Source organism: Musca vetustissima, unplaced genomic scaffold, assembly GCF_032173495.1.
Source record: "Musca vetustissima isolate MV318-11 ecotype Yass unplaced genomic scaffold, APGP_CSIRO_Mvet_v1 utg188506, whole genome shotgun sequence".
Taxonomy (NCBI): domain Eukaryota; kingdom Metazoa; phylum Arthropoda; class Insecta; order Diptera; family Muscidae; genus Musca; species Musca vetustissima.
Window position 1 is genome coordinate 27551 of NW_026884631.1, and position 27057 is coordinate 54607.

General features: G+C 33.5%; 1 protein-coding gene across 1 annotated transcript in view; it reads right to left on the reverse strand.

Annotated features, from left to right (window-relative positions):
• Positions 1 to 26800, reverse strand: part of LOC133331666 (facilitated trehalose transporter Tret1-2 homolog) — a 31363-nt gene extending 4563 nt beyond the window's left edge. Inside the window, exons 1-2 of the mRNA XM_061540047.1 lie at positions 26678 to 26800; positions 659 to 1270 (exon numbers count right to left, since the gene is read on the reverse strand). Coding sequence (XP_061396031.1) covers positions 659 to 1270; positions 26678 to 26800 — 735 coding nt within the window. The remainder of the gene's footprint in view (positions 1 to 658; positions 1271 to 26677) is intronic.
• Between the last annotated feature and the right edge of the window lie 257 nt (positions 26801 to 27057).

The following is a 27057-nucleotide window of genomic DNA, read 5'->3' on the forward strand; positions in this document are numbered from 1 at the left end:
GTTCCTTCAAAGTTTCCAATTGGGCGCCATTTTCTACCTCGGCTCAAATTATTCTTCTTAGGCCAATTGATTACCTTAGAACCTCTACATTCTTCAGCACAGTTCGAGAATTTGCATGAATCCGAAGTTGTGTTTCGCCGCAATGGCTAATACTTTAACTAATTCCCTGAGTTGTTCCGAGCACCAAGGACCACAGGATCAATAACGCATATTATTTCATAAGCTGTCCTGGATCTCAGCAGGTTCAGTTGTTTATAGTTTTACATGATCTCAATGTTGTAAAGATTACCATGGATCTCCAGATCCACAAATTAAAAACGAATAATGTTTCCTAAGATACCCTAGGACTCTTCTGCGTAGGTTCTTCACATCGATTGACCGTTTCATCCCAAACTTTTATTCCAGCTCTATCAAAGGCTCTTTCGCAAAGTCTCCCTAGCAAGAAGTTTTCTGAGTTGTTCAGATCAACCCGGATCCCTAGGACTCAGGAGGTTTGTTGCTCAGAGTCTTAAAAGATCTGTAAGTTGCAAATTTCTCTAGATCACCTGGATTCCGAATTCAATTGCTTCCTAAGGTATCCTAGGCCACTTCTCCGTAGCGCCTTCTGATCTATTTCCTATCTCTTCAATATATATATAATTTTTTATTTTTTACTCACCAAATAGGTAGGAGATTCAGGCATAAATACAAATATAGCTCCAAAGACCAACGGCAACAGACCGCACACAATGCTCATCCAAAAGACATCGAGACCAGCTCCAATTGCGTACACAAACAAAATACCAGCCGTTATCATCAATTGGAAGAAACTTCCGAGCGTACCACGAATTTCCTTTTGCGCAATTTCACCCGTATACATTGGAGCGGTAACACAGAAAGCACCACCAGATATACCCAAGAGAAAACGTGCCGCATACATCATTTCAACATTTTGGGCCCAAATCAAGAGACACCAACCAAGAGTGAATGGCAACACGAGTAACAACATCGTCAGTTTACGACCAATTAAATTGATGAGGAATCCAATGGGTATACAAATGAAAGCGGCACCCAATGTCATGGCAGAACCAACCCATGAGAAGGCTGATTCGCTGACAGGGAAACCATATTCACCATCTAGCAAGGGTGTTTGGGCCGGTGATGTCCAACCCAAAAGAGTACCGGCAGCAAAAGCGCCACCAGCAGCTGATAGGGCGGCTACATATTGGGGTAGGGTTTTCGAAGGTGTATCACTTGTATGAACCATGGTATCGAGTAAGGAATCCTGATCCTGTAAGGAGATAAAAATAAAAAATTTACAATTAGTATTGAAGTATAGATTTTTGAATATAGAGGGTAGATTTTTAATTTGCTTTTTTTAGGAAAAACGTTCCGATATAACCTCTTTTGTTTCTTGTGCATTGATGAATTGTTGCGGCCCAACTAATGGTAAGCGCAAAATTTGATTGATTATTTGTCATTGCGTGTTACAAATTGATAAGCCAATGGCGTGGTTGTGAAAATATTTGCAATGGGGGAAGGCGAATTTTTAGAGGACTCTAATTCTCTAGGGATTCATAGATCGCTCAGTGTTCAAGAACCACAAGATCAATAATGCATATTATTTCCTAAGACTTCCTGGAACCTCCTGGGTTCAATAACGCATTTTATATTCTAAGGCCCCCTGGCGGTTCCATATTTGCATTGCCAATTAAATTCTTTAGTTCCTTCAAAATTTCCAATTGGGCGCCATTCTCTACTTCTGCTCAACCAAATCTTTTCATGCAAACTTCCCTAAATTATTAGCCAATTAAATTCTTCAGTTCCTTCAAAATTTCCAATTGGGCGCCATTCTCCACCTGGGCTCATATTATGTTTCTAAGACCTACTGATTACCTTAGAACTCCTAAATTCTTTAGGGAAACTGTTGTAGATACGCTAAAATAATATTTAAGAATCATCACGAACTAAATCAAAATTATTTACATTACTTGGTCCGAACTTACTGGTCATCGTGCGTTTTGGGAACATTTTCTGGAAGGACATTATTCGGGTTTTCCTAAATATAAATTCTCTGGGCTAATTCTCTAGGGATGCCTAGATCGCTCAGTGTTCAAGGGTCACAAGATCAGTAACGCATATTACTTCCTAAGGCTCCCTGGAACCTCCAGGGTTCAATAACGCATATTATTTCCTAAGGCTCCCTGGCGGTTTCATATTAGCTTTGTCAATTAAATTCTTTAGTTCCTTCAAAATTTCCAATTGGGCGCCATTCTCTCCTGTGCTCAACCAAATCTGTTCATGATAACTCAGTGTTCAAGGGTCACAAGATCAGTAACGCATATTACTTCCTAAGGCTCCCTGGCGGTTTCATATTAGCTTTGTCAATTAAATTCTTTAGTTCCTTCAAAATTTCCAATTGGGCGCCATTCTCTACCTCTGCTCAACCAAATCTGTTCATGATAACTTTCCCAAATTAATTGCCAATTAAATTTATCAGTTCCTTCAAACTTTCCAATTGGGCGCCATTCTCTACGTCTGCTCAAATTATTTTTCATAGATCAACTCCTTGGTCTAAATCACTAGGGATCCCTAGATCGCTCAGTGTTCTTTGTGAACTAGGTTCGCAGTAATCGAAATGTAATTCCTAAACTTTTTATAGGAATTTAGTCTCCCCTTTATTTACTACAAAACCTTATGCGCCTCTGCATCGAGTTGTCATTATTTGTATAGGGGCTTTTCTTTTAATTACCACTAATACCCGATATTCATATTTATGATCCCCTGTGATAGATAATGGTTGTTATTGCCGGGGATATGTAATGTTATTTTCATTTATTTGTTGCACACTTCATTGAAGGTGCTCTCAGAACCTATATAAACTTAACATCGGGTACGGTGCATGTACACTACTCGATGACATGCTCAATTTCAAGTGCAAAATTTTTGAAATTCCATACATCGTATGACAGATCCTTTATAATTTAAATGGAATCGTTACCGAATACAGGGTAACGTATGAGGTAGGGCTTCCTTATAGGGTGTCTAATAAATTTTTTATTTCGATTTCATCATCACCCTCTTATCACAATAACATTTATTTGTCAATATCACAAATATATTGACCGCCATTTGATGATAGAAAACATAGGTAGGCAGGTTGTTACATTTTATTACACCTGACATTTACATCCAAATACGTAGATCCTTATCAAATTGTTAGTTATTTGTTTATCTAATAAATATTCGATTTGTTCAATGTTTTTCTCTATAAATATTTGCGGAGCAAAAAAATGTACACAATTCATTTGCTGTTTTGTAAGCATGGTACTTGTAATCGAACATATGCGGATTAGTTGTAAAAAATAATCCCAAAGTAAATAAATAGAATAATGGAAAACACTTTAATGAAGTACGAGATAGTGGGATTGCCGATATTCTAGGAAATTATGCAATGAATCATCTATAAGGTGATAAAAGGAAATGGCAACACTAAATAAGCAAAGACTCCAATCACTGCACATAGTTCGCGGATGCGTTGTTTCTATTCAACAACAGATGGCAATCTCATCATTTTGGACGGGCTACACTAGACCAATCATCATTGAAATAATTGGTTATCTAGAATTTTTAATCAGCTGATAAATATATCCGACCCTACACATGATGATAACGCCACCCAGAAGAAAATGTCAACACTAAATAAGCTAGGACTTAATCCACTGCGCAAAATTCAAGGATTCAACGATAGATGGCAAGCTCATCCTTTTGGACAGGCTAAACTAGACGAATCATTATTGACATAATTCATTCTCTACTAAGTTCTCTAGTTTTTCTTTATCAATTTTAAATGTTTAATCGGCTGATAAATATATCCGAAGCCATCTGCCATAAGAATAACAAAAAATGGCAGGAGATAGCGTCTCCAAGAGGAAATTGGGAACACAAAATAAGCAAACACTTCAACCACTGCACAAAACGTTACGATAGATGGCAGCCCCAATACCTAGGATAGGCTACAGCAGACCAATCATCAACATAAAAACATGGAAATCATTAAGGAATCTTGATTATTAAGTACTAATCGTGTAAGATGCTTTGTTTTGTGGAAGTTCTATGCTTCCAAGAGGATTAACAGAAAAAACATAGTGGCGACGATAGTGAACTAATAAGCTTACATTGATTATTCGAGGACTTTTAATAGTTTGAGAAACTCTGGTGAACCAACAAGAATCGAGGATCGATTTTTCTCGAGGTTATTCGAGGACCTTTAATAGTTTGGTGAACCTACTAGAAGAGATCAGTTTAAAACGCAATGTAGTTCATGACCGGATCGATTTTTTCTCGCCATTTTTTTGTAGAAAAAACTAGATTTTTAATGAAGTTCCGATCCTTTCGTAGTTCATTTGAATCTTTCTACCTTCCATCGTTCTTTTTGTTATTTCCTTAACATTGTTCCGATAGCTTCTTGTTTATTTAAATCCTAGTGAATCAGAAGAAAGAGATGTTGTGGAAATGTTCCAATTAGAATTGGACAATTCCGTTCATAGATCGATTTTTCTCATTTGTTTGTAGAAAGGAACTAGTTCCTTAATGTAGTTCCGACTCCAATATATTTCATTTGAATTTCTCTCGTTCATCTTTCACAAAATTCCGATATTGCCATGTTAATTCAAACCCTAGCCTCCAAGAGATGTAAAAGGAGAAAGAAAAATCAGCTGATAAAGTAACAAGGGATCTCGAGTGAACAGATATTCTAGTGTAGTGGGCATTTAATTCAATAATGCAGACTGTAGTAATCAGTATGGTAGGGTAAAGGGTCAGGGCGTTTAATATTTTGGGACCCTTTAAACCAGAAGATCTCTTGGAAATTATCTAAGTATGAGCTGATATATTTTTCTCGTTCCTCTTCTAAAATAAGAACTAGTTCCTTATAGTTCCGATTCCTAGATAGCTAACAAATAATTAGTATGATTGGCTGAAGGGTCGGTTATCATTTCGGATTCCATTAGTTCCCACCTCAGAATTGGTATAAAAATAATTAAATGATGAAGCAGACTAACTCATAGACTCCAAAAGATGTAAAAGGAGAAGGATAAGTCAGTTGATAAAGTAACAAGGGATATCTAGTGATCAACAGATCACTAGGATTTATTTCATTAATTAGCTATGAAACTATGGTAGGGTAAATTGTCAGCTACCATTTCGATAGCTTTTAATATCATAGGACCCATTAAATCAGAAGATCTCTTGGAAATTATTTAGGTAGGAGCAGATAGCTTTTTTCTCGTTTAATTAAAAAAACTAGTTCTTTACTATAGTTCCGATTGCTAGATAGTTCATTTGAATGCCACTAGTTCCGACTTCAGATAGTTCATTTGAATCTCACTCGTCGTTAATTTTATATTTTCGTTGATTTGAAGAGACGTCTTGGAAATGTTATAGTTGGAATTGGACAATCTAATTCAGGGAGCGAATGGAGAGAGTAAAACCCTAAACACAACCAGAGAAACAGGAGTCAGCGGTATACTTTTTCGCCGGCGTGAAAACCAAACGAAAGAGTTAGCGGCAAAAATGTTAATTATTTGTTTTCAATTTTTTTAAAGAGCAAGAGAAAATATTTGAGTATGACGCTGAGCAAAAATGAATAAAATCTATTCTAGCGTCAAGTCGCTAAACGCGAACGTCAGCCTTCGGGATTTCCTGTTTCCGAATGAGAAACACACGGTAAACGACCGTCGCTGACTCTAGATTCTCTGGTTCTGTTTAGACTCTAAGGGAACTAGTTCCTTACTCTATTTCTCTTTTTCTCCCTGTTTCATTGCTATATTTTGTTCACATTGCACTGAGACGAGATGTGGCTGCAAAAGAAATTGAAAAAAAATAAAAGAAACAAACAAAAGGAACTAATGGTCTAGACATAGTTCTACAAGAAAATCTATACTATATCTATACTAAATAGATCCCCGTTGAACTAAATTCTCTATCCATTACAAAAGAAATCCACAACAATTTTAAGACCGTTGTAAACTTGCTGAAAGGAACTATTCCGCAAAAGGAACTAGATCCGGTTCTTTCGTTCATCTGGTTCCCTTGGCTCCAATCGTTCCTTCTTGCTCTAAATCCGGTTCTTTCGTTCATCTGGTTCCCTTGGCTCCAATCGTTCCTTCTTGCTCTAGTTCACGTAGTTCCTTTTGAAACAAACGAGCTTTTTTGGATAGACTCAACAATATTGCTTGTTGCCGTAGCTATCCAGGTAGGAATGGGCCTCATTTTCAAAAAAAAAAAAGTAATGAAAAAAATGACCCAATGGATAAGCCTCTCAATAATAACTATTGGGTTTTCTCAGCCCCAAATACAATATTTTTGGTTTTTGACGTTGTCAACCAGTTGAAAGGGAATATTCTGCAAAAGGAACGATCGGTACTAGGTCCGGTTATTTTGTTCATCTGCTTCCCTTGGCTACAGTCGTTCATTTTTACTCTAGTTCGCCTAGTTCCTTTTAGACCAAATTTACTAATAAAGCTATGGAACTGAATGAATGACCTCGTTCCTTATAAATTTCAATGTTATATAGTTTAAAAATATTTGTAGGGATTTGCAGATAAATTGATCTGATATCAGGCATATAATAACCTATCCTTTCAATATATGTATATATTGATTCCAACGGTTCCTTTACATTTTGAATTTTTAAAATTAATTCCGAAGCTTTGCCAAGCAAAACTACTGTTAATAACATTTCACTTTACATGGTAGCTTTACAATGCTAAGCAAAAAAGCTTTTCCATTTTCAGAGTATAATTTACATTTGATGGTCAAGGTAAAAGCGGTAGGAAAGCTTTTTTGTATCTGTCATTAAACACACAATACACCCAAAAACCCGTTATGGCAAAAATAACATTCAACTGTAAAACCGATTTAGAACTTCCTGTAATGACCAGTCAAACGACCGGCCAGCCAGCCAAATATGAAAGCATTTTCAAGTTTATTTTACATTTTGTCAATGTATTAAAAATAAAATTTTAAATTCTAAATGCATTCGGCATTAATAAAAGTCCGGCATGAGGGTGGGAGGTGTGATTAAAATAAACTAAAACGTCAATAGGTGTAAGCAGACAGACTTGGGTGCGTTTGTGCGGAATAAAAATAAAGTGAGGCTATGTTTACATGAACTGTAATTTTAAATTAAGGGAAGAAAATAGAGAGGTAATATCGGAATACGGGCGGATGTCATAAAGAAAAAAACGGGTCATCAGTTCTATTTGAAAGAGCTAAAGGGGAAAATAATTTCCCTTTGTAAGCATACAAAGTTTTCTTCATACTCTCGTGCCTAGCATGCATGCCCTTTATATGACCTCTGTTAGCTGAATTCAATGAATTCGAATACGTACAAAAATTATACGCAAATTGTGCCTCAGTATGGAAAATCAAAAGGCCGGAGTAGGGGACCTCCAAAGGGCAGAGAAGCGGATTGAGTTTTTTTTTTGCAGCTGGAGAAGACAAAAGGCGAACGTAATAAAATACGATTTTTTGCGGACAAAATCGCACATATGAAATTCAAAACACCACCACTATTGACGCAAGTTGCCGGTTTTTTCTGAGGTTTATTAGGGTTGTGGTTTGGCATCGTTTTGAAATGAGAAAAAACAACCTAGACTAGGGAAAAAGTGTGAGCGAGTGAGAGACAGACACACCTCCCTTTTAGACATCGTCACCAAACAACCAACCAGCCCTGTCAGCCAGCCAGCCAACCGACCGGCCGACCTGCTTGTAGTTCTTTCCCATAAGCGTTTCATTTGCGAACTAAGTAATTTAAATAAAATCGCGGCGTCGTTCGCCGTTTGAAGGCGACAAAGTACAACGTATGATACCACTATTCATATAGATTGTTGTTGTTGTTATTGTTTTTTTTTTTTATTTTTTTGTTAAGCGCACACCGCAATGATGCGAAAGATAAATTGCTTCATATGTACATAGATGTTTTGATAGTGAGATTTATTTGTGGCTACAGTGGTTTTATATTTTTGGAGACAAAGGTAGACAGGCGTATTTGCACAATAGATATGCGGGGGAGCCAGTAGACCACCAATAACAACAACAATAATAGGTTGGTAATATGATATGAAATCTCAGGTGAGTGAGTGAACAGTGTTTTAGGGGCTTTTAGGATATATAAGATAAAAACTATGTTTTGGAGGACCCAAGAGGCATCGTTTGAAACCACATGGGTATTGTTGTGAAATCTAGTTCACGGAGCGAATCGATCCTTTTTTTAATATAGTTCCTATGCTCTTTATAGTTTCGACTCCTAGGTAATTCCTTTGAACCTCCCTCTTTCATCGTTCATTTTGTTTTAATGGTTCATATAGTTCCGAATTGATTCGTTGATGGATAAAATTAGGTAAACAAATTGAACAAAAATCAAAACTATAGGAACTAAAGAACTGGACCTATCGTTCATTTTTCATAATAGTTCCAATGAACTAGTTCGTTCAGGAACCAACCAACGCTATACAAAAGATGTTATAAAGGCTGTGGACTTATTTTTTATATTTTTAACAATGTGGCAGCATCAGAAAAAATATTGAAGAACAATAAAGGAACGTGATCAGCAAATTGAACTATAGGTACTAAAGAATTGGACCTAGTTCCTATCGTTCATTTATCGTAATAGTTATAATGAACTAGTTCGTTCTGAAACTACCAAACTCTATGCAAAAGAAGTTATTGAGGCTAAGTGGACTTTTTTTTATAAATTTTTACCAATATGGCAGCGACTGAAAAACGAATGAAAAAACCAGTAAGGAAAGTAGTAAAGTCGGACGGGGCCGACTATATGATACCCTTCACCACTATGGGTATATTAAACAGGACTATTAACATGAAATATATATGGGAGCTATATAGACCGATTTTCTCGAAACTTGGCAGACATCACTCTAGGCTCAATTCAGTACGCTATGCCAAATTTCGTGCAAATCGAAGGATATATAGGGACTTTGATGCACCATTTACATGAAATCGGACGAAACTATATATGGGAGCTATATCTAAATCTTAACCGATTTTTCCCAATTTCAATAGGGTTCGTCCTTAGGCCGAATAAGTGACCTATGCCAAATTTCATCCAATTCGGATCATAAATGCGACCTGTACTTTGTTTACAATTTAACATGGACAGACAGACGGACGGACGGACATGCATAAACCGACTTAAAAAGTGATTCTATGCATATTCTCAAAAGGAACCATGTGTCTATCTAGTTTCCTTTTGCCTGTTACAAACATATGCACAAGGACATAATACCCTGTACCACAGTGTGGTGAAGGGTATAAATATGTGAATAAAGAAACGAGATCGGAAAATGGAACTAAAGAACTGGACCTAATTCATATCGTAAAAATATTTGAATAGTTCAAATGAACTTATTTGTAAGGCTAAGTGCACTTTTTTATATATTTTTAACAATGTGGCAGAATCTGAACAGCGAATAAGGGAACGAGATCAGAAAAAGGAACTATAGAAACAAAATAACCTAGTTCGTATTGTTCATCTATTAGAATAGTTCCAATGAACTAGTTCTTTCCGGTACTACTCATCTCCACATAAAATCTGTTATTTAAAAAAAATTCTACTAATTTTACAAGTTTTCCATTTTTTTTGTTTTGATTTTGATGTATTGCCATCTAATTTTGGCATTTTTCCTAGTTTTTCAAATTATGTACTCTGAAATGTTTTCCCTTCATAGATTTGAAAAGTTTTGTCCATAAAACCAAAAAGCTGATGAGAAATGTGAGTGGTTTTAGGAAAAAAAAATATGTTGTTCCGAAACGATCTAGTTCAAATTAACTTTTTCACAAAAGCATTTATCGGAAAACTAGGTCTAGTTCCAGTCGTTCCTTTCTTGTTCTTCCTCATCTAGTTCTTTCCATTCATTAACCGAATTAAGTGACACGTACCAATGAGCAATTGAATAAAAGGAACTAAATAAAAGACTTAGTTTATTTTGCATAGCGGAACAATCGGAAAACTATATTCTGTTCTTTCGTTCACCCAGTTGCTTTTGTGTCAGTCGTTCCCCTTTGCTCTCGTTCCTTAACCGTGTACAAATGAACGCTTAAATAAAATGAACTATGGAACTAAATGAAAGTAATAGTTTATTTTGCATAGTGAACTAATGAAAAAAAGGGAACCGAGATTGCCCAACTCTACAATTAGGTATTGGATAAAGGTCATTACACTGTATTTTTGCTGAAAGTCTTGTCTGTCGATAATCAACAACAGTGGGCCTTTTTCTAAATTGATCACTGAAATTCATGAAAATGCTCCGAAACTCCAACGAAAACTCATCTTGATTGACGAGTCTCATTTCCACCGATTAGGTGTCTATTTAATAGACAAAATTGTTGCAATTGAGGCCTCAACGTGAATCGAAGATCAAATAGATAACATACCGAAGATGATTGCTCATTTTTTAGTAGCCAAGGGGATTTTTTTTAAATCGAAATCAAATGTAAGAACACCAAACGGTGAAAGACCCAATTGGTAATCGTCACCTTTTTGTATGAGAGTTCTTAGAGAAGTTTTTGAAGACCTGTACAAAAAATCATTGTTTCTTATAAATCACCAAAGATTCTTCATATAAAAGTCTAAAGGTACATCTTACTGAAGACCAATGGGTGACCGGATAGATGATCAAAGAAATTGGAATTAAGTAATCCTCTTACCGAAGGCCGAGTAGTTTTCTTTTAAAAACCCATCCATACCACAGAGTCATGTTATAAAAGCCGAAAGGATATTCCTATAGAAGTCGAAATAGGACAATGAGTTTTCATAAAAAACTTTCAAAGGTTCTCTTTCTAAGGAGTATTATTTTCTCAAAAAAGATCCTTTTCGATCTTTCCCTTTTAGCCTCTCAACAATCATGTAAGACATGACACAAATTATATTGGCCTGTAAATTACATTCCAACTTTAAATTATTACCCCTCAATTAAAATGTTTAACAGGCTTGTAAAATGTCACAGGAAAAAAACAACAACAACGAAACATAAAATTAGCATCTTGACACTGAGAGAAATATCCTAAACCCTGTAGGCTATTTAAGATAATTATTCAAGAAAAAATTACAGTTGCATCTTCTTCAACGGAAATATGAAACCTTTTAATTACCTTAAAGTGTCTAAGTGACACCTCACCGCAAAGAGGAAATGTCAGTTTTGGAGGACAACAACAATTATGTTGCGATTATTGTGTGATTATCACGAAAGTTGTTGCTTTTGCTTTCCGGTTGTGTGTTTTAAGTAATAATCCCTTTAAGGGATTTATTTAAATGAATTAAATGCTAAGATGTCAAAAGAGAAGAAAGAGGGGAGGAGAGAGAGAGAGAGGAAGGAAATGAAGTAGTTAATGCTGATTACATTTAATTAATATGAACAAAAAAGTAAATCTCGTTTTTTCTTGTTTCTTATCCATGAAATGAAGTTCAAAGTGAATGGGATGTTGCCAGATTGATAAAAAAATCAGTGGAATCTGTGGGATTTATTTGTTATTAATTTCTGTTTCGAGATGAGCTACATGATCGAAGTTGCAATGGGATTTATGTTCGACACTATTGTGAAATTATTTAAGGTCTATTAGGTATTTAAGGGGACCCCCCCATTATCGGTGTCAAAAAATTTTTTGATTTAATTCGAATCTACTCCAATTCTAGAATGTTCCTACAAAATTTCAAGTGAAAATCTCAAGAACTCTTGAAGATATAGCCGATTTATTGTGTCACCATCAAGTGACGGCTAAAGGGCTTCTCAAACTTTAAACGGGTTTTTCTCAAAACGAATGGCGGGCACGATAACTCAAAAACTAATAATCCAATCGGTTTCAAATTTTGACACGTTGCTCTGGGAGTGTGTAGCTCTCGTATGAACTAGGATTAAGCCAATCGGTGAAGATCTTCCTTATTTTTTAACTTAGTTTGTGGAAAAAAATGCGCGATTTTCCAAAAAAAATTTTCATAGTTCCGCCATTTTGTTAATTGTTGTGCGAAGTCAATAATCCTAGTTCATACGAGAGCCAGATATGTACTGTACTTTCGGATTCCGATGTTCCAGTGAGGAGTTATCATGCCCGCCATCGAAAATATGGACTTTTCTTTGAACCCAAAAAACAACAACAAAACAACAATAACAAATTTTTGGTAAATTATTTTTCTTCGTTTCTAAATCTTCAAATATATATGTGCCAAGTTACAAACCTTAACAAGCATTGGTATTCATTTACCAGCCCATTTAAAATCTTAAAAATAAAAAATCGAGAATGGTGGGGTTCCCTTAAAAGTGGTGAAACACACAAGAAGATGTATAATAAATAGTAAAGGCATCAGATTCGAATATAATTTTCAATTATGAAAGCTTCACAAGTGACCTTCGATCGTTAAATTCAAATTCGGAATACCACCTCTTGTTGAAAAAAAGTCTTTTTTAATAAAATATTCTATAAGTGAAAATGAAAAACTTCACTCTGGGATCTTCAAATTGAATTTTTGAGTTTTTTTGCACCTCCGAAAAACAAAAATTTCCTAATAATCTGGGCACAAAAAACTTCCATCTGGCCACTTCTAAAATGTGCCACAATGCTATAGACGGAGGAGATGGCTTCCCCTACATAATCCTCTTTAATGTCAAACTAGTTAAAGGAACAAGTAACTGTCGTACAAACAATTGGCCAGAGATGATGATACTGGAGATTTTTTCTCTTCTGTCTTTTAAAGAAGTAAACACGAAAATCCATGATGTGTATGGGCGTAGATAAACCTGTGGAACTAGTTATGAACTAACTACACACATACTTAAGGTTGTATGGATATTTCATGGCTGCACACACAACTGTTGAAAAGTCACGTAGCTCTATTTGCACTAGGTTCCTTGTGGAATACAACGACTTATTCTTGTTCTCCTCCTCTACAGTCCTTCTCCGTGACTTTGGAAGCAATGACTTTGTAGAGGACAAAACAACATGGTATGTATGTATTGGAACAAGAGTGATGGCCCCACACAAACATGAAAACAACTTTTCGATGTCCAGTTTGTGGCCTCTGCTTCCTTGCTCCTCTTCTTCCTCCTAAATGACCAAACCCCCACAAAATTCTTATTATTGAAAAAATACGTGCGTTCCTTGGTTCACTCAAGGGCATTACAATGTGACCCTTTGTTGTCATTGTTGGCGATGATGATGATGAAATACCCAAATACAATAATTCTCCCTTCATTTACTTTCAGAAAAAATATTGTTTGGTGACATCATCAAACCATAAATTTAACTTCAGAATTATTCTGTGTCTGTGTTTGAAAACGATTTCAATATTTTTATAACTGTTTCATTTATATCTACCTTATGCTGGTATTTATAGATAGATCTTTGTATTTTTATGCGAGAAAAATTAATTGCATTTTATTTTTACTTGTCAACGATTCTGATCGTAAAAAGGTTATAAGGGTCTAATTTTAAATTTTGCCATTAAAAATATACGCAGTAATTTTCTGGCAAAAAAATTTTGACCCTTAAAGGTAAGGAGAAAATTAATTAATTGCTATAATTATCCAATGATAACAATACATAATTAAGAAATGGACTTTAAGGTAAGGAGAAAATTAATTAATTGCTATAATTATCCAATGATAACAATACATAATTAAGAAATGGACTTTTCTTAAGTGTTGTACACACCATTAGCTTGGACTGTAAGCCTTTTTTTTTCGATTACAATCATGCATATTTCGTAAATGCCCAATAAATGCCGATCATGAGCTGTCACACCAGTACAAACAAGCAAAATTTGAGTCAAAACTGTTAGTGTGTACACCACTATAGACTACATTAAGGGATTTTTAGGGAAGCCATTAACCAACATGTATTTTTTCTTCTCCAAAACAAGGCTATTCAGTTTTCAAAAAATCCAAATTTGACCTCGTCTTCTTTCGTAATTTTTATTACTTTTTCAAGAACCTACTATATTCTCTTCGAAAACAAAAACATATTGGTCCATCTAGACTTTTATAAGTTAAAAAAACATGTTGAAAAAGAATTCGTAAGGCATTAAATCAGAAGATTTCTATTTCCTCCTTGGTAGGTGCTATTCGTAGTCCTCAAAACCATTTTAGTGTCATAAATGCATTCACAATCATTCCCATTTCACTAGATTACCCTTCAGTCACTAGTGTTCCCTAATTTATTAGAGTTCTCTAATATCAAAATGTTCCTTAGGGAACTATAGATCGCTAATGAGATCTCTTTCATGTAGCCCCAAAGACTTTAGATTTAGATTCGAAACAATTCCAGTTTGACAATCTATCATCCTGGATATCTGTTAAAGATCTTGTTAGTCCAAAACTAGAGCTTTAGGTCTTTCAAGGGAAAAACATGTTTGATTTTATTTAAGAAACCCTTTTAGGATTTCCAAAATAGTATATATTTTTTTGAAGATATATTTTATGGACCTAATGTTAGATCTCCCATAGGAGGTAAATTCACATTCACAATCATTCCCATTTCACTAGATAATCCTTTAGTCACTAGTGTTCCCTGGTTTATTAGGTTTCTCTAATAACAAAATGTTTGCTAGGGAACTATAGATCGCTAATAAGATATCTTTCATGTAGCCCCAAAGACTTTAGACTTTTCAAAACAATACCAGTTTGACAATCTGACAAGAGGAAAAACATGTTTGATTTTATTGAAGAAACCCTTCTGGGACTTTCAAAATAGTATAGTTCCCTAATTTATTAGGTTCCTCTAGTATCAAAATGTTCCCTAGGGAACTATATATCGCTAATGAGATCTCTTTCATGTCGCCCCAAAAAAAGAAGTCGTAAGGTATTAAATCAGACGATTTCGATTTCCTCCATGGTAGTAGTCCTCAAAATCATGGTAGTAGTTCTCAAAATCATTTTAGTCTTCTAAATTCACATTCACAATCATTTCCATTTAACAATCACTCGATTATCCTTCAGTACTAGCGTTCCCTAATATATTCGGTTTCTTTTATATCAAAATGTTCCTTAGGGAACTAAAGATTCCTAATGAGATCTCTATTCTCGTGTAGGCCCAAAGAAAGAAGCCGTAAAGTATTAAATCTGAACATTTCGATTTCCTCTTTGGTAGGAGCTATTCGTAGTCCCTGAAAATCATTTTAGTCTTCTAAATTCACATTCACAATCATTTCCATTTCACTAGATTGCCCTTAAGTCACTAATGTTCCCTAATGTATTAGGGTTTTCTAATATCAAAATGTTCCCTAGGAAACTATACATCGCTAATGATATCAATCTATCGTAAGACGCAAAACTACATAAAGCTGTCTCATGTTGAGGTCACAACAATAAAACTTGGGTTTTCCGAACCCTATGTGCGATCATTTTATTGGTTTGGATAAAAATAGATCTCTTCAAATTTTCGATTTGAAAGGACGACGAGGAATGGGCAAGTCTGGATTTCTACGCTTCAGCTATGATCCAGAAGATGCATGGAACTTCTATAAATCGACATAGTTTTCGATATTCCCTTTATTTCCGTTTTTCAAATTATCTGCTGGAAATCCCCAAATAAATAATACCATGTGACCACTAGATCCTTTGGACCTCTATGACATTATCTTCTCTACAGGGGCTCCTTAGTTTTCATTAAAGGGGACCTTTGATTTTCTATAATAAGACCTCTTGGCCTTATGAATTTTAATAAGGAGACCTAGTCTTCTTCTAAAAAAATGGAAATTTTTAATGAAATATTTTTTAATTTCCAATTTTTATTATCATCGAATGGACTTTGCTTCTCCGAAAAAATAGCCAAACAAATAATTAATCATATTTTTTGATTCAAACAAAATATAATTATCCATCTTTATTTTTTTTGTGTTTTTTTTTTTTTGAAATCCCCTACAAAATCCCAAATGAGAAAAAAATTAAATCTCAATGACGTGAATAATTTCTTTGAAATTATTTCATTATTTTAAATTATAAAAAATGTATATTAACCGCATAAAGATCCCAAGTAAATAATTTTCAAAAAAAAAAACAAAAATAATAATAATAAACACGACACGCATGTCAACAACTTAAAGAAATGGAAAAATTAATGTAATTACCGTTATTGCAAAAAAATATATATTGAGCAAAAAATATTCCATTTAAAAAAAAACTGGCTCTTGAACTTGAAACAAAAATTATAATATTAAAAATAATTTACTTTCAATTCAATTCTGTTATTAAAATGAATGATGATCATGTGAAATTCTTTGGGTTAAAAAAACAACTCGTGTTCTTCAACTGTCAAAAATTTGCAAACCTGTGAAATGCCTATAACCACATGTGACATTTGTCATAAGTGTCACATTTTATAAATATGGAACTGTTATATATTAACTGTCATATATGTATAACAGCTAATGACAGTATACAATTTGACATTAATGATGACATTGACAGGCTGTGTTAATGCTATTGGAATTTACAGAGCGGCAAATACAAATGCTGCTTCTGCCTTTTAAAATCCAATCCCGTTGGGCGCCATTTATTAAAAAATAAAATAAATAAAAAAATCGTTTGACTTTAAAAGATATTCTATTAAAATCAATTCGTAGGTTCTGTCGTCTAAAAACTTTAGCTGAGACATTATTTTTTGGACAGCGAACCTTTTTCCACATATCTGGCAACATTTTTTTATTCAGTGGTCCGATGGGAATCAGTCCTTAGATTTCACCATCTAAAGTAATTTAAAAATATATAGATTCTACTAAAAAAATCAGGTTCTATTCTAAGAGGTTATTTTTGAACAACACACATTTTCCCATTAATCTGGCAAAATTATTTTTTGTTCCTTCGACGAGAATCAATCCTAAGGTTTTGACGTCTAAAATAAATGTTTAAAAATTCAATAAGATTAAGGCTCTGAATGGATTCTATTATTGAAACCTCTTCCCGTTGGCCGCCATCTCTTGAAATTAATTATAAAATTATATAGAGAGTATTTTTAAAATTCTCATGTTGGGCGCCATCTCTTGGAAAGTTCAATATTTTGAAAAAATAACTTTAAACAATTCTTTGAAAGATTAAAAAATGAAGAAAATAGACTAATATTAAATCCCATGGCATGCTCATGTTGAGCGCCATCGCTTGATATGGTATGTGTTCTTAATTAAATTAAATTCTTCTCATGTTGGGCGCCATCTGTAGTAATTATTGGAATACACTACATATCCATTGTAATTGAAATGTAATTTTTTGAAAATCTAAATGTAAATATTGAAGATGACATCCCCACGTTGGACGCCATTTTATGAAATGGATAGAAAATGTTCACTATTTTGAAATAACTAATTTTAAGCATTCATTTAAAAAATTAAAAAAATAAAAAATATACTAGTATTAAATCACATTGCCTCCCCACGTAGGGCGCCATCACATCATATGATCAGTTAACTTTCATTGCAATTAAAACTTAAAACTAGTAAGGAAAGTAATAAAGTCGGGCTGGGCAAAATTGTGTGCCAATCGGGCAAACTTTGGATTTTTAATGCATAATTTACATAGAATCGGACGAAAATATATATGGCAGCCATATCTAAATCTGAACCGATTTCAATGATTTCATTCTAGACTTAATTCAGTGCGTTGTGCAAAATTTCGCGCAAATCGAAAGATATATGGGACTTCGGTACACCATTTACATGGAATCGGAAGAAAATATATATGGGAGCTATATCTAAATAGGAACTGATTGTCAGGAAACTTCACACACATCATTCTAGACTCAATTTAGTACGCTATGCCAAATTTCTTGCAAATCGAATGATATAGTGGGACTTTAGTACACCATTTACATAAAATCGGAGCTATATCTAAATCGGAACCGATTTTAATGAAACTTTATACACATCATTATAGACTCAATTCACTTCGATATGCCAAATTTCACGCAAACCAAAGATATATATATATAGGGTCTTTAGTACGCCAAATCTGAACCGATTTTTCACAATTTCAACAGGGTTCGTCCTTGGGCCAAATGAATGTGCTGTACCAAATTTCATCCAATTCGAATCATAAATGCGACCTGTACATATAGTGAACATGATATCCCCACGTTGGGCGCCATCATGAAATGCATCGAAAATGTTCATTGTTTTGAAAAACTTGTCAACAATAACAACGACAACGTTTTGAAAAACTAATTTTAACAAATTATTGCAAGGATTAAATAATGAAAAAAATGTCTAGTATGAAATTCCATGGCATCCCTACGTTGGGCGCCATCGCTTGATATGGTATGTTTACCTTAAATGCAATTGAAAACTAAACTTAAAAAATACAATTCTTTAAATGTATTCAATCTCGTCCATCGCATTATCATGCACGGGTGTTTGAGGTAGGTCAACAATGGAGATCAACGATCTGGGTTGACGACTCCATTGACAGAAGGCAAAGACAAAGAAATTGTCGCTTTTTCTTGTCGTAAAAAATCTGAATATAAATTGAAATTTTTATTGATCATTATAGAAAGGATGATCAGTGAATAATTCTATAAATAAAGTTCCATTAAAAAATAAACTGTTATATGAATAAATTATGACTGATTAAAATTCACCAAGGATTGCAAGACAGTCTGAATTGAAAACAAAACAACAACAAAAATTGTAAATTATATACATCTGCTTATTGTTAACAACAACATAATATATGTTCCACTTTTCTTAATATCCAATGTTTTTGTCTGACTTTGCCTTAGATGTCGAAGATTGAATTTCTTAAAATTTATTTAAGAGTTGGTCAGGACGTTGGCTTCTGACCCACTTATCTCCCATGTGTCAGCTTAATATTGGAATGAGACACTCACAGAGTTCTATAGGATTACGAATTTCCTTGACGTTGGGCGCCATTTCTTTAATGATTATTATGTCGTTGAGTTGCTAACGGAATAACTAACTTCTATAGAATTATGAAAATCCTTGCCGTTGGGCTCCATTTTTTAATAATTAATATTTCGTTGAATTGCAAAAGGAAAAACGAACTGAAGATACTCTCCTTACTATGGTGATTGACTTTTGACCGATTTATCTCCCATGCCTGTATATAAAAATATATGAAAATAAAACTTCTATAGAAGGTGGGCATTCCTTACTGTTGGGCGCCATTTAAAAATATATTGTAACAGTCGTAATTTTCCAGCAGTGTAAATGCAAACAATATTTTTTTTTGAAAATTGAAAATGTAACTGATAGAATTCCTTCCTGGACATTCCTTACTATTGGGCGCCATTTTAAAAAATATTGTAACAGTTGAGATTTTCAAGCATATTCATGCAAAACAATAATTTATTGAAATGTGAAAATAATACTGACAGAATTCTAATTTTTTGAAATTTGAAAATAATACTGATAGAATTCTATAGAAGGTGGGCATTCCCTACTGTTGGGCGCCATTTAAAAAAATATTGTAACAGTCATAATTTCCAGCAATACAAATGCAAACAATCATTTTTTTTAATTTATATATTCATTTATTTTTTGCGCCTTATAAATCCGCCTTCAGTTTTTCACCTTGTTCTTTTTTTTTTGTGACTTCTTATTTTGTGGCCATTTTATTTGTCAGCAAACCGCCCACCTATCTTTCGACTAGCCTTTGTTTACTTCGTTTTAGCCTTTGCTTTTTTACATTTCCATTTTCAATCCAAAGGAGGTCAATCCTACCAACCAACCAGCCATACATCCCATCCCATTTCCATGACAAAAATAATTTTCGGCTCATCTGTACATTTTCTTGGCCAAAGGCCAGATGAATGGAAAAAACGTTTTCTCTTCTTATGTGATACTTTTTGTTGCTGTGGATGTTCCTTTATTTTTTGCATTCGCGGATTTATAAATGCTATTGTTATGGCCTGATGTTCGATATAAATACATATAAAAATTTGCATATGTATGTATATATTTTTTTGGGTTATATGAACACTGAAGGTTATTAGCTTAGAGCCATGTGGAAGAAAAAGTCCAGTTGAAAATCAGAGATATTAAAAAATATATCCTTGGAAGGTAGGATGTAGTATTTTTACAAGGAAATCATTTTATAAATATGGGATTGAAGAGAGAAATAGGATTCTAAATGTATAAAAAAAGTATTCACTGTTTCAATCCAATGGCGCCCAACAAATATTTTTTATAATATTCACTCATAAAAAAATATTAAAATAAAAATAAATAAAATAAATAGAATAAAATAAATAATAAATATATTTTTATAAATAAAATAAAAAATATATTTTTGCAATAAAATTTTGAAAATCTAATTTTTATTCATTAATTGAAAAAAATACGTTTCGAAAGGCAAGAAAATATCAATAAATAAAAATATTAATAAAAGGGCGCCCAACATTTTAAATTATTAATTTTTAGCAGTGTGAAATGTATTTTCTTGTTTACAAATATTTTTTATATGAAAATATAAAAACAAATATTTTTATAATATTTACTCATAAAAAATAATGAAATATTTTTCTTAAAAAACTACTCTTTTTTATTTTTGAAATAATTTGAAAAAAAAATAAAAATATTTTTGTAATAAAATATTGGATGTCTTTTTTTTATAAATTGAAAAGTGTTTTTAATGTTTTGTCATAGAACATCAAATGGCGCCCAACGTGTTATATTTGCAATACGTCTGATATATTACAGTAAGATCCTGGCAGTCAGATATAACCTTAGCATGTACCTTTATGTACCTTGGAAAAAAGCTCGGTATCGAACCTTGAGCTACATAAAACCCCATATTAGAAACATTGCCAAATAAGTTAAAATTTTCAACTAGATTTCCAAAACAAATTGGCAAGTTCCTTTTCATGTTTAGTTAAGCTTTTTGTTTTTGAAACAATACAATAGCCTCATTTGGCAGGTTCAAAAGGTCACTGGTTAACACTACGCCCCATCCAAAAGATTAGAAAACCAAAAAACAACTCTAATTGTTGTTAAACAATTTTTTTGTTAAATTATTATTATTTTTTTTTTTTTTTGCAAAACCCCCTGCCAAACAAAATTAGTCCATTAGAGAGTTAGCCTTGCGTTATCATAGCGAATTCGGGCTTTTGTTTGTTAGCGAGAAAAAACAACAATAACTTTTTTGTTGTTTGTACAACTAATGCAAAATGTATCTACCATATATACTATGTACATACATATATAAATAAATACTACAACAATAATAATCATTATAATAAATAGCAGTAAAACCGAATATAATAGCCATATCATTTTGGCCATTTGGCCAACAGCCGTCTAAAGGGATCGAAATGTGAGGGAGGGAGAGATAAAAAAAATACCAACAATAACAAAATCATAACTAATTACTTTAGGTTCTGCTTATTGTTATCTATTTTTTTCATATATACAAATATGCGACAATTTTATTTTCATTATCATTTTAGGAAACCAAAAGACCAGCTAGCCATGTGGGTATTTATTTTATATTAACTATGACGTGAATGAGAATTCTAAGAAGTAAATATAATCACATTAATGCACTGAAGGACATTTACTGGCAAATAATTCAAATTTCATGATAAATTCAATGAGAGAAAAATGTTTCAGAAAAAAATTCCCTGGGTAAAGATTTTTTCCAAAAGAAAATTCTAATTAAAATTTCCGACTTTTTTTATTTCCACCCTTCAAAAGAGAAGGAAAACACTACCGGTAAATTCTGTCAAGAAATTGTAACCTTTTCTAAATGATTTTCACACATACACAAAAAGCTGTTAATTTATTTGCGAATGTTTATTAGTTAAATCAATTTGCAAATTAATTAGATGGGCCAGGTCTGTGACGTATTCAAAAAATACCACCTAGCTAGTCTTCTTGGCTACGGAACTTTGTGGAAGAACTAAAAATGTACCTAAAAAAGAAAAAATAAAAATCACAGCCAATCACATTGAGAGCCTCACACAATTCATTCATTTATTAACCGGTAGACGACGACTTACTTCCAGCGTAACGGGTCTGAGGCGGCCTGAGGGGAAGCGGGAACTTGTCCACATTTAAATATATGAATATTTATTAGGAACACGACAAAATGAATGAACTTTTTAATTTTTCCAATACATTCTTTGTTGTTTTCTTATTATTAAGCCATGATAATAAGGGACCAAAGGGACCAAAAAGGTACTATTAGCCTAGGAGACCCCCTATAGATAAAATAAGGGTTAAACAATTATTCTTGTGGCAAAATGCCCATACAAAGTCCTCATCGAAATTCTGGAAAATATATTCTATAGAGAGGAAGGAATTTAAGGTATGAAAGTAGAAGACCTCTAGATGCAGTTCTAGCTTAAGAAATTATCAAAAAATGTTAGAGGACCTCTACAACGGATTCTAGTTTCTTCTATTGGCAGGAGATCCTACACTGTAGGTATATGTAGGATACCTTAGGTGCACTTTTAGATCTGTTATACTTTTAGAACGACTTGTAGCTATGAAATATTTAACAGATTTGCCTTGTTGAAGGTATAGGTAGGAAATCAAGAGACTTCTCTAGCCAACCAAAATCAGGGAATGATGCATGTTAGACCTCAAAAACGATTTCTAACTAGTGGTATAGGGAGATAGGATCAATTCACTTAAGGAGGGTTCCGCTAAAGATATATTAGGATTAGCTATTAAAGACGTATAAAAGCTGAAGAATCCTCAACATTTCTTCTAACATTGCAAGGTTTATAGAAGTCTTCGAGTTTTGGTAGTTATCATTGACATATAAATGTTCTGAAGAAGGTATTCATCTTTGTCCCTGTTTTTTTAGAAAGTATTCTTGTCATAAAATACCACTAAAAGGGTTTTAAGAATCCATGAACTATTAAATAAGTCTTCGCGTGGATTCTAGCCATCAAAGACCTAATCCGACCTCTTATAATGATTTTTACTCGATTTACACTGAGATCATATCTACTTCAGGGATTTCTGGTGACGATTTACATTCTTCGCTACTTCTCTGGTACTGCGACTTTACGTCAGTCTGTAGCACATACATTAACATTTCACAAATGGTCCTTCGAGTAGCAATATTTTTTTAGGTTCAGTGAAGGATATCCCAAGAAGGCCTTGCGAACAAGGTTGGAATACTTTGGACAGCCTCGTTCCATGTGATCCCTATTATATTGTAGCATTTTTATTTCATAATTGGTCCTTCGAATTGAAACTTTTAACGTTTGTGGTCCTTCGAAAAAATTCACTAAAAAATATCCCAACAAGGATAACTAACATAGTAAGAATATTTTGGACAACCCTATTATTTGACAGTATTTTTTTGCACAATTGGTCCTTCGACTTGAGACTTTTCAACTGATACATTCCATTTGTTGATAAGTGCTTGTCGATCATAGTTTAAGATATTTTATTTGCAAATTTTTGTGGTTTGTAGAATAGCTTCTGCGAAACTTTAACCCCTTCAACCCATGACAGGCCAATAAAATGTATAAAAATAAACGATTGCCATAAAAAGTGACGACAAAAAACTTTATCTAACCCTATCCATGTAAAGTTCATTTGCCAAAAGGCAAGGCGTTTTTTTGCAAGGCAAACCAAGTCATTGACCTTCAAATGACCGGAGAGTGCCACATGGATGATTTGTCAATTTCATGGCCAACACACGCATAGACAACGAAAATGAAACGAGAAAAAACGCACACGCAAAATCAAATAATTTCACTTAGTTTGTTGCTATGAAATCATGCAATTGAATTCAAGCTCCATGGGGCGAGATGGAGCTGACATTGTTGGAGATACTAGAGAAACGGTCAAGACGCAAATATACGGCTACAACTTGGATTCAATTCAATCATGAATTAAAGTTTTGCATATATGTCTAGTCTCGCTGTATGGCTAGACATAGAAGAAAATAGAAGAGATCCAAAGATTTCCATATGCAAAACAATTTTCATTTACACTAGATGCAAAATGTCTACGCACACACACACATGAAGTGCATAGATGAATGGTCTACACATGTTAAGTTTCATATGCCGATTTTTCTTTCAGAGACATATGGTTGCAATCAAAAAGTTTGTTGTTTTTTGTTTAAATCTATATCCCAAAAATTCATGGAAGATTTATTTTCACATTATTGGTATCGAAGAAAAACAATTTAAACAACAACAAATTGAAACCCAAAAAATAGTGAAAACATTCGCAGACGTAGATATAATGCATCATGGCAAACAACAAATCATAGCAAGGAAAATCTTTTTTCGAATTGCAAAAAAAAAGAAATGATTTTTCATGCATGGATTACATTTCACAATATATGAAGGTAGGGAGGCGTTTTGAAAACGGGGAAGGTATGGTAAGTAAGGTAAGCATGTCAGGAACTCATCAGATTGTCTAAGGTTTATTTACATATTGGCAAAATGGTCCTTCGACCACATTCAAAGAAATAGATTATCGACATGTAGCCATGATTCTTTCATATTTTTTTTCATTATCAAGTAATGATAATCCTAATGGTCCTTCGAGATAAATTTTCTTTCTCTAATGCAAGGATAAACTAATAAAAATGAAGAAAAATGCCGATAAGAAATGTCGAGATGTTTTTTCAACACAAAAAAAGTCCTTTGAGAACAATTTTCTTTATATAAGTTCGGATTTAATTATTAAATCCAATTTCCAAATTAAGGATGCATCTAGTTTTGACTATTCTTCGAAATCCGTTCCAATTTAGACCATTTCACCTTGACAACATCTTCTTAATTTCCAGTAAATTTATTTAACGAATGATCCTTCGAGGAGGTATAGATAGATATTTTTTTCATGAGGAGTTTTCACAAAAAATCGATTTCCTAAATTAAGGAGGTAACTAGTTTTTGACTATTTTTCAAAATCCGTTCCGATTTAGACAACATCACAACAAATGGTCCTTCGAGGAGATATAGAGAAAAGCAAAACCTAGCTATTCTTTTCTCTTCAATTATTGCATTTTCGATTTTCAAATGATAATTCATTATTTTTATTAGGAAATCTAATTACAATTTTAACTGTTTACCAATGATGGCTTGATTTTCTCGAGGAGGAACATATCGAGATCTTCATACTCTTTCTGTAACTACAGGTTCCCGATGAGAAATAATTTTATTTATTCTTTCAGAAGTTTTATTTTTTTGAGAATTCTAATCACCGACTCTAAAATAAAATTAATTGTCCATCGATATCAATGCTTTTTTGCCAATGGTCCTTCGAGATGCTTTCGAAATTCTACGATAATTAATTCTACTCAAGATCCCTCTGTTCTAGCTCGAGATAGCTGCCATTTGTGAAAACCAATATATTCTTCCCTTTGGAAAGCCAATTCTTTTTACAAATGGTTCTTCGAGAAGAATTTTACAAGAAATTATCTAAAGACACTTAATGTGGAGTCTGAATACGCCAGAGGATATCGAAGATATATTGTACGAATATTCAACAAGCGAAAAGGTTTTATCTCAAGTGGACTGTATACAAAAACTAGAACTAAATTCTCTCTTGTTTACCATGTCTAACTATGGGTTCATTGCCAGACATTTACTATCATTATTAAAAGAAAATTCAGGGTCACTTCTTACATTTCCCAAACGGTTGACAAGAACTTTATTAGAAAATACCAAACCACACTTAGTGTGGAGTCTGAATACAGCGAAGATATAGAGGATATAGTTTACGAATCTTCAACATGCATAAAGTTCTTATCTCAAGTGAACTGTATACGAAAAATAGATCGCTGTTTAACTAAAATCTCTCTTCTTTACACAAGATACCATAGCAAGAAATTCACTATACATTTATTATAAGAAAATCCATGTTCACTGCATTTTCCATACGACTACTTCGTAACTTTTTGCGCTTTTTTGACTTTCACTAAAAAATATCCAACGATTCGTAGTGTGGATAAGTAGTCTGAATACGCCAGAGGATATCGAAGATATAGTGTACGAATTTTCAACAAACACAAAGTTCTTATCTCAAGTGGACTGTATACAAAAATAGATCCATGTTTAAATTCTCATACGACTACCTCGAAACTTTTTCCGTTTCTTGACTTTGACTGCATACACATATCGAACGATTCGTAGTGAGGATAAATAGTCTGAATACCCCAGAAGATATCGAGGATATAGTGTACGAATCTTCAACAAGCATAAAGTTCTTATCTCAAGTTGACTGTATACAAAAAATAGATCCATTTTTAACTAAATTTCCTCTACTTTACACAAGACAACCATAGCAAGACATCGAAGATATAGTGTACGAATCTTCAAAAAGTAAAAAGTTCTTATCTCAAGTGGACTGTATACAAAAAATAGATCCCTGTTTAACTAAATTTTCTCTTCTTTACACAAGAAACCCACAGCAAGGCATTCACTATCTTTATTAAAAGAAAATCTATGTTCACCACGTGAAAAGTTATTCTTACATTTTCCATACGACTACCTCGTAACATTTTCCGTTTGTTTCTTTCTTTAAAACGCATTTCAAGGCGAGTAGAGGTGTCTGGACGAGTACTGGTAAAATGGTAATAAATAATGGTTAGAAATCAAAAATGTGTAATATGAGTATGGAGGAAATGAAAGATAGAAAAAAAACTAAGTAAGAAAAAAAAATAGATAGATAGCAAATACAAATAATAATAAATAGTTCATTTACCGCTTTCTGTGAGCCATATTTTTCACCGTTGGCTGCCTTTTCCAATAGATGTGAACTTTCTTCGGTGGCCAAAGAGGCAGCACCGTTGTGTTTTAAATTAGCTTCCGATGAGGTTGATGACATATTTGCAGTTTGAGGGTTTTGAGTATTTTTTTTAATAAAGGAGATTTGTATAGTTTTTAATAAACTACTGAGATTACTTAGTCAAGGATTTGTTGTAAGAAAAAAAATTATTACAAAAATCGCGTTTTTTGGGGATATGTTTTTGAGGTTACGATAGATTTTCACGAGTCCTTTAAAAGTCCTTAATGTTTGCCTTGTGATTACAAAACACAAATAATTTTGTCTGTTCTTCTTCTTTGGGTTTTTTGGACACCCAC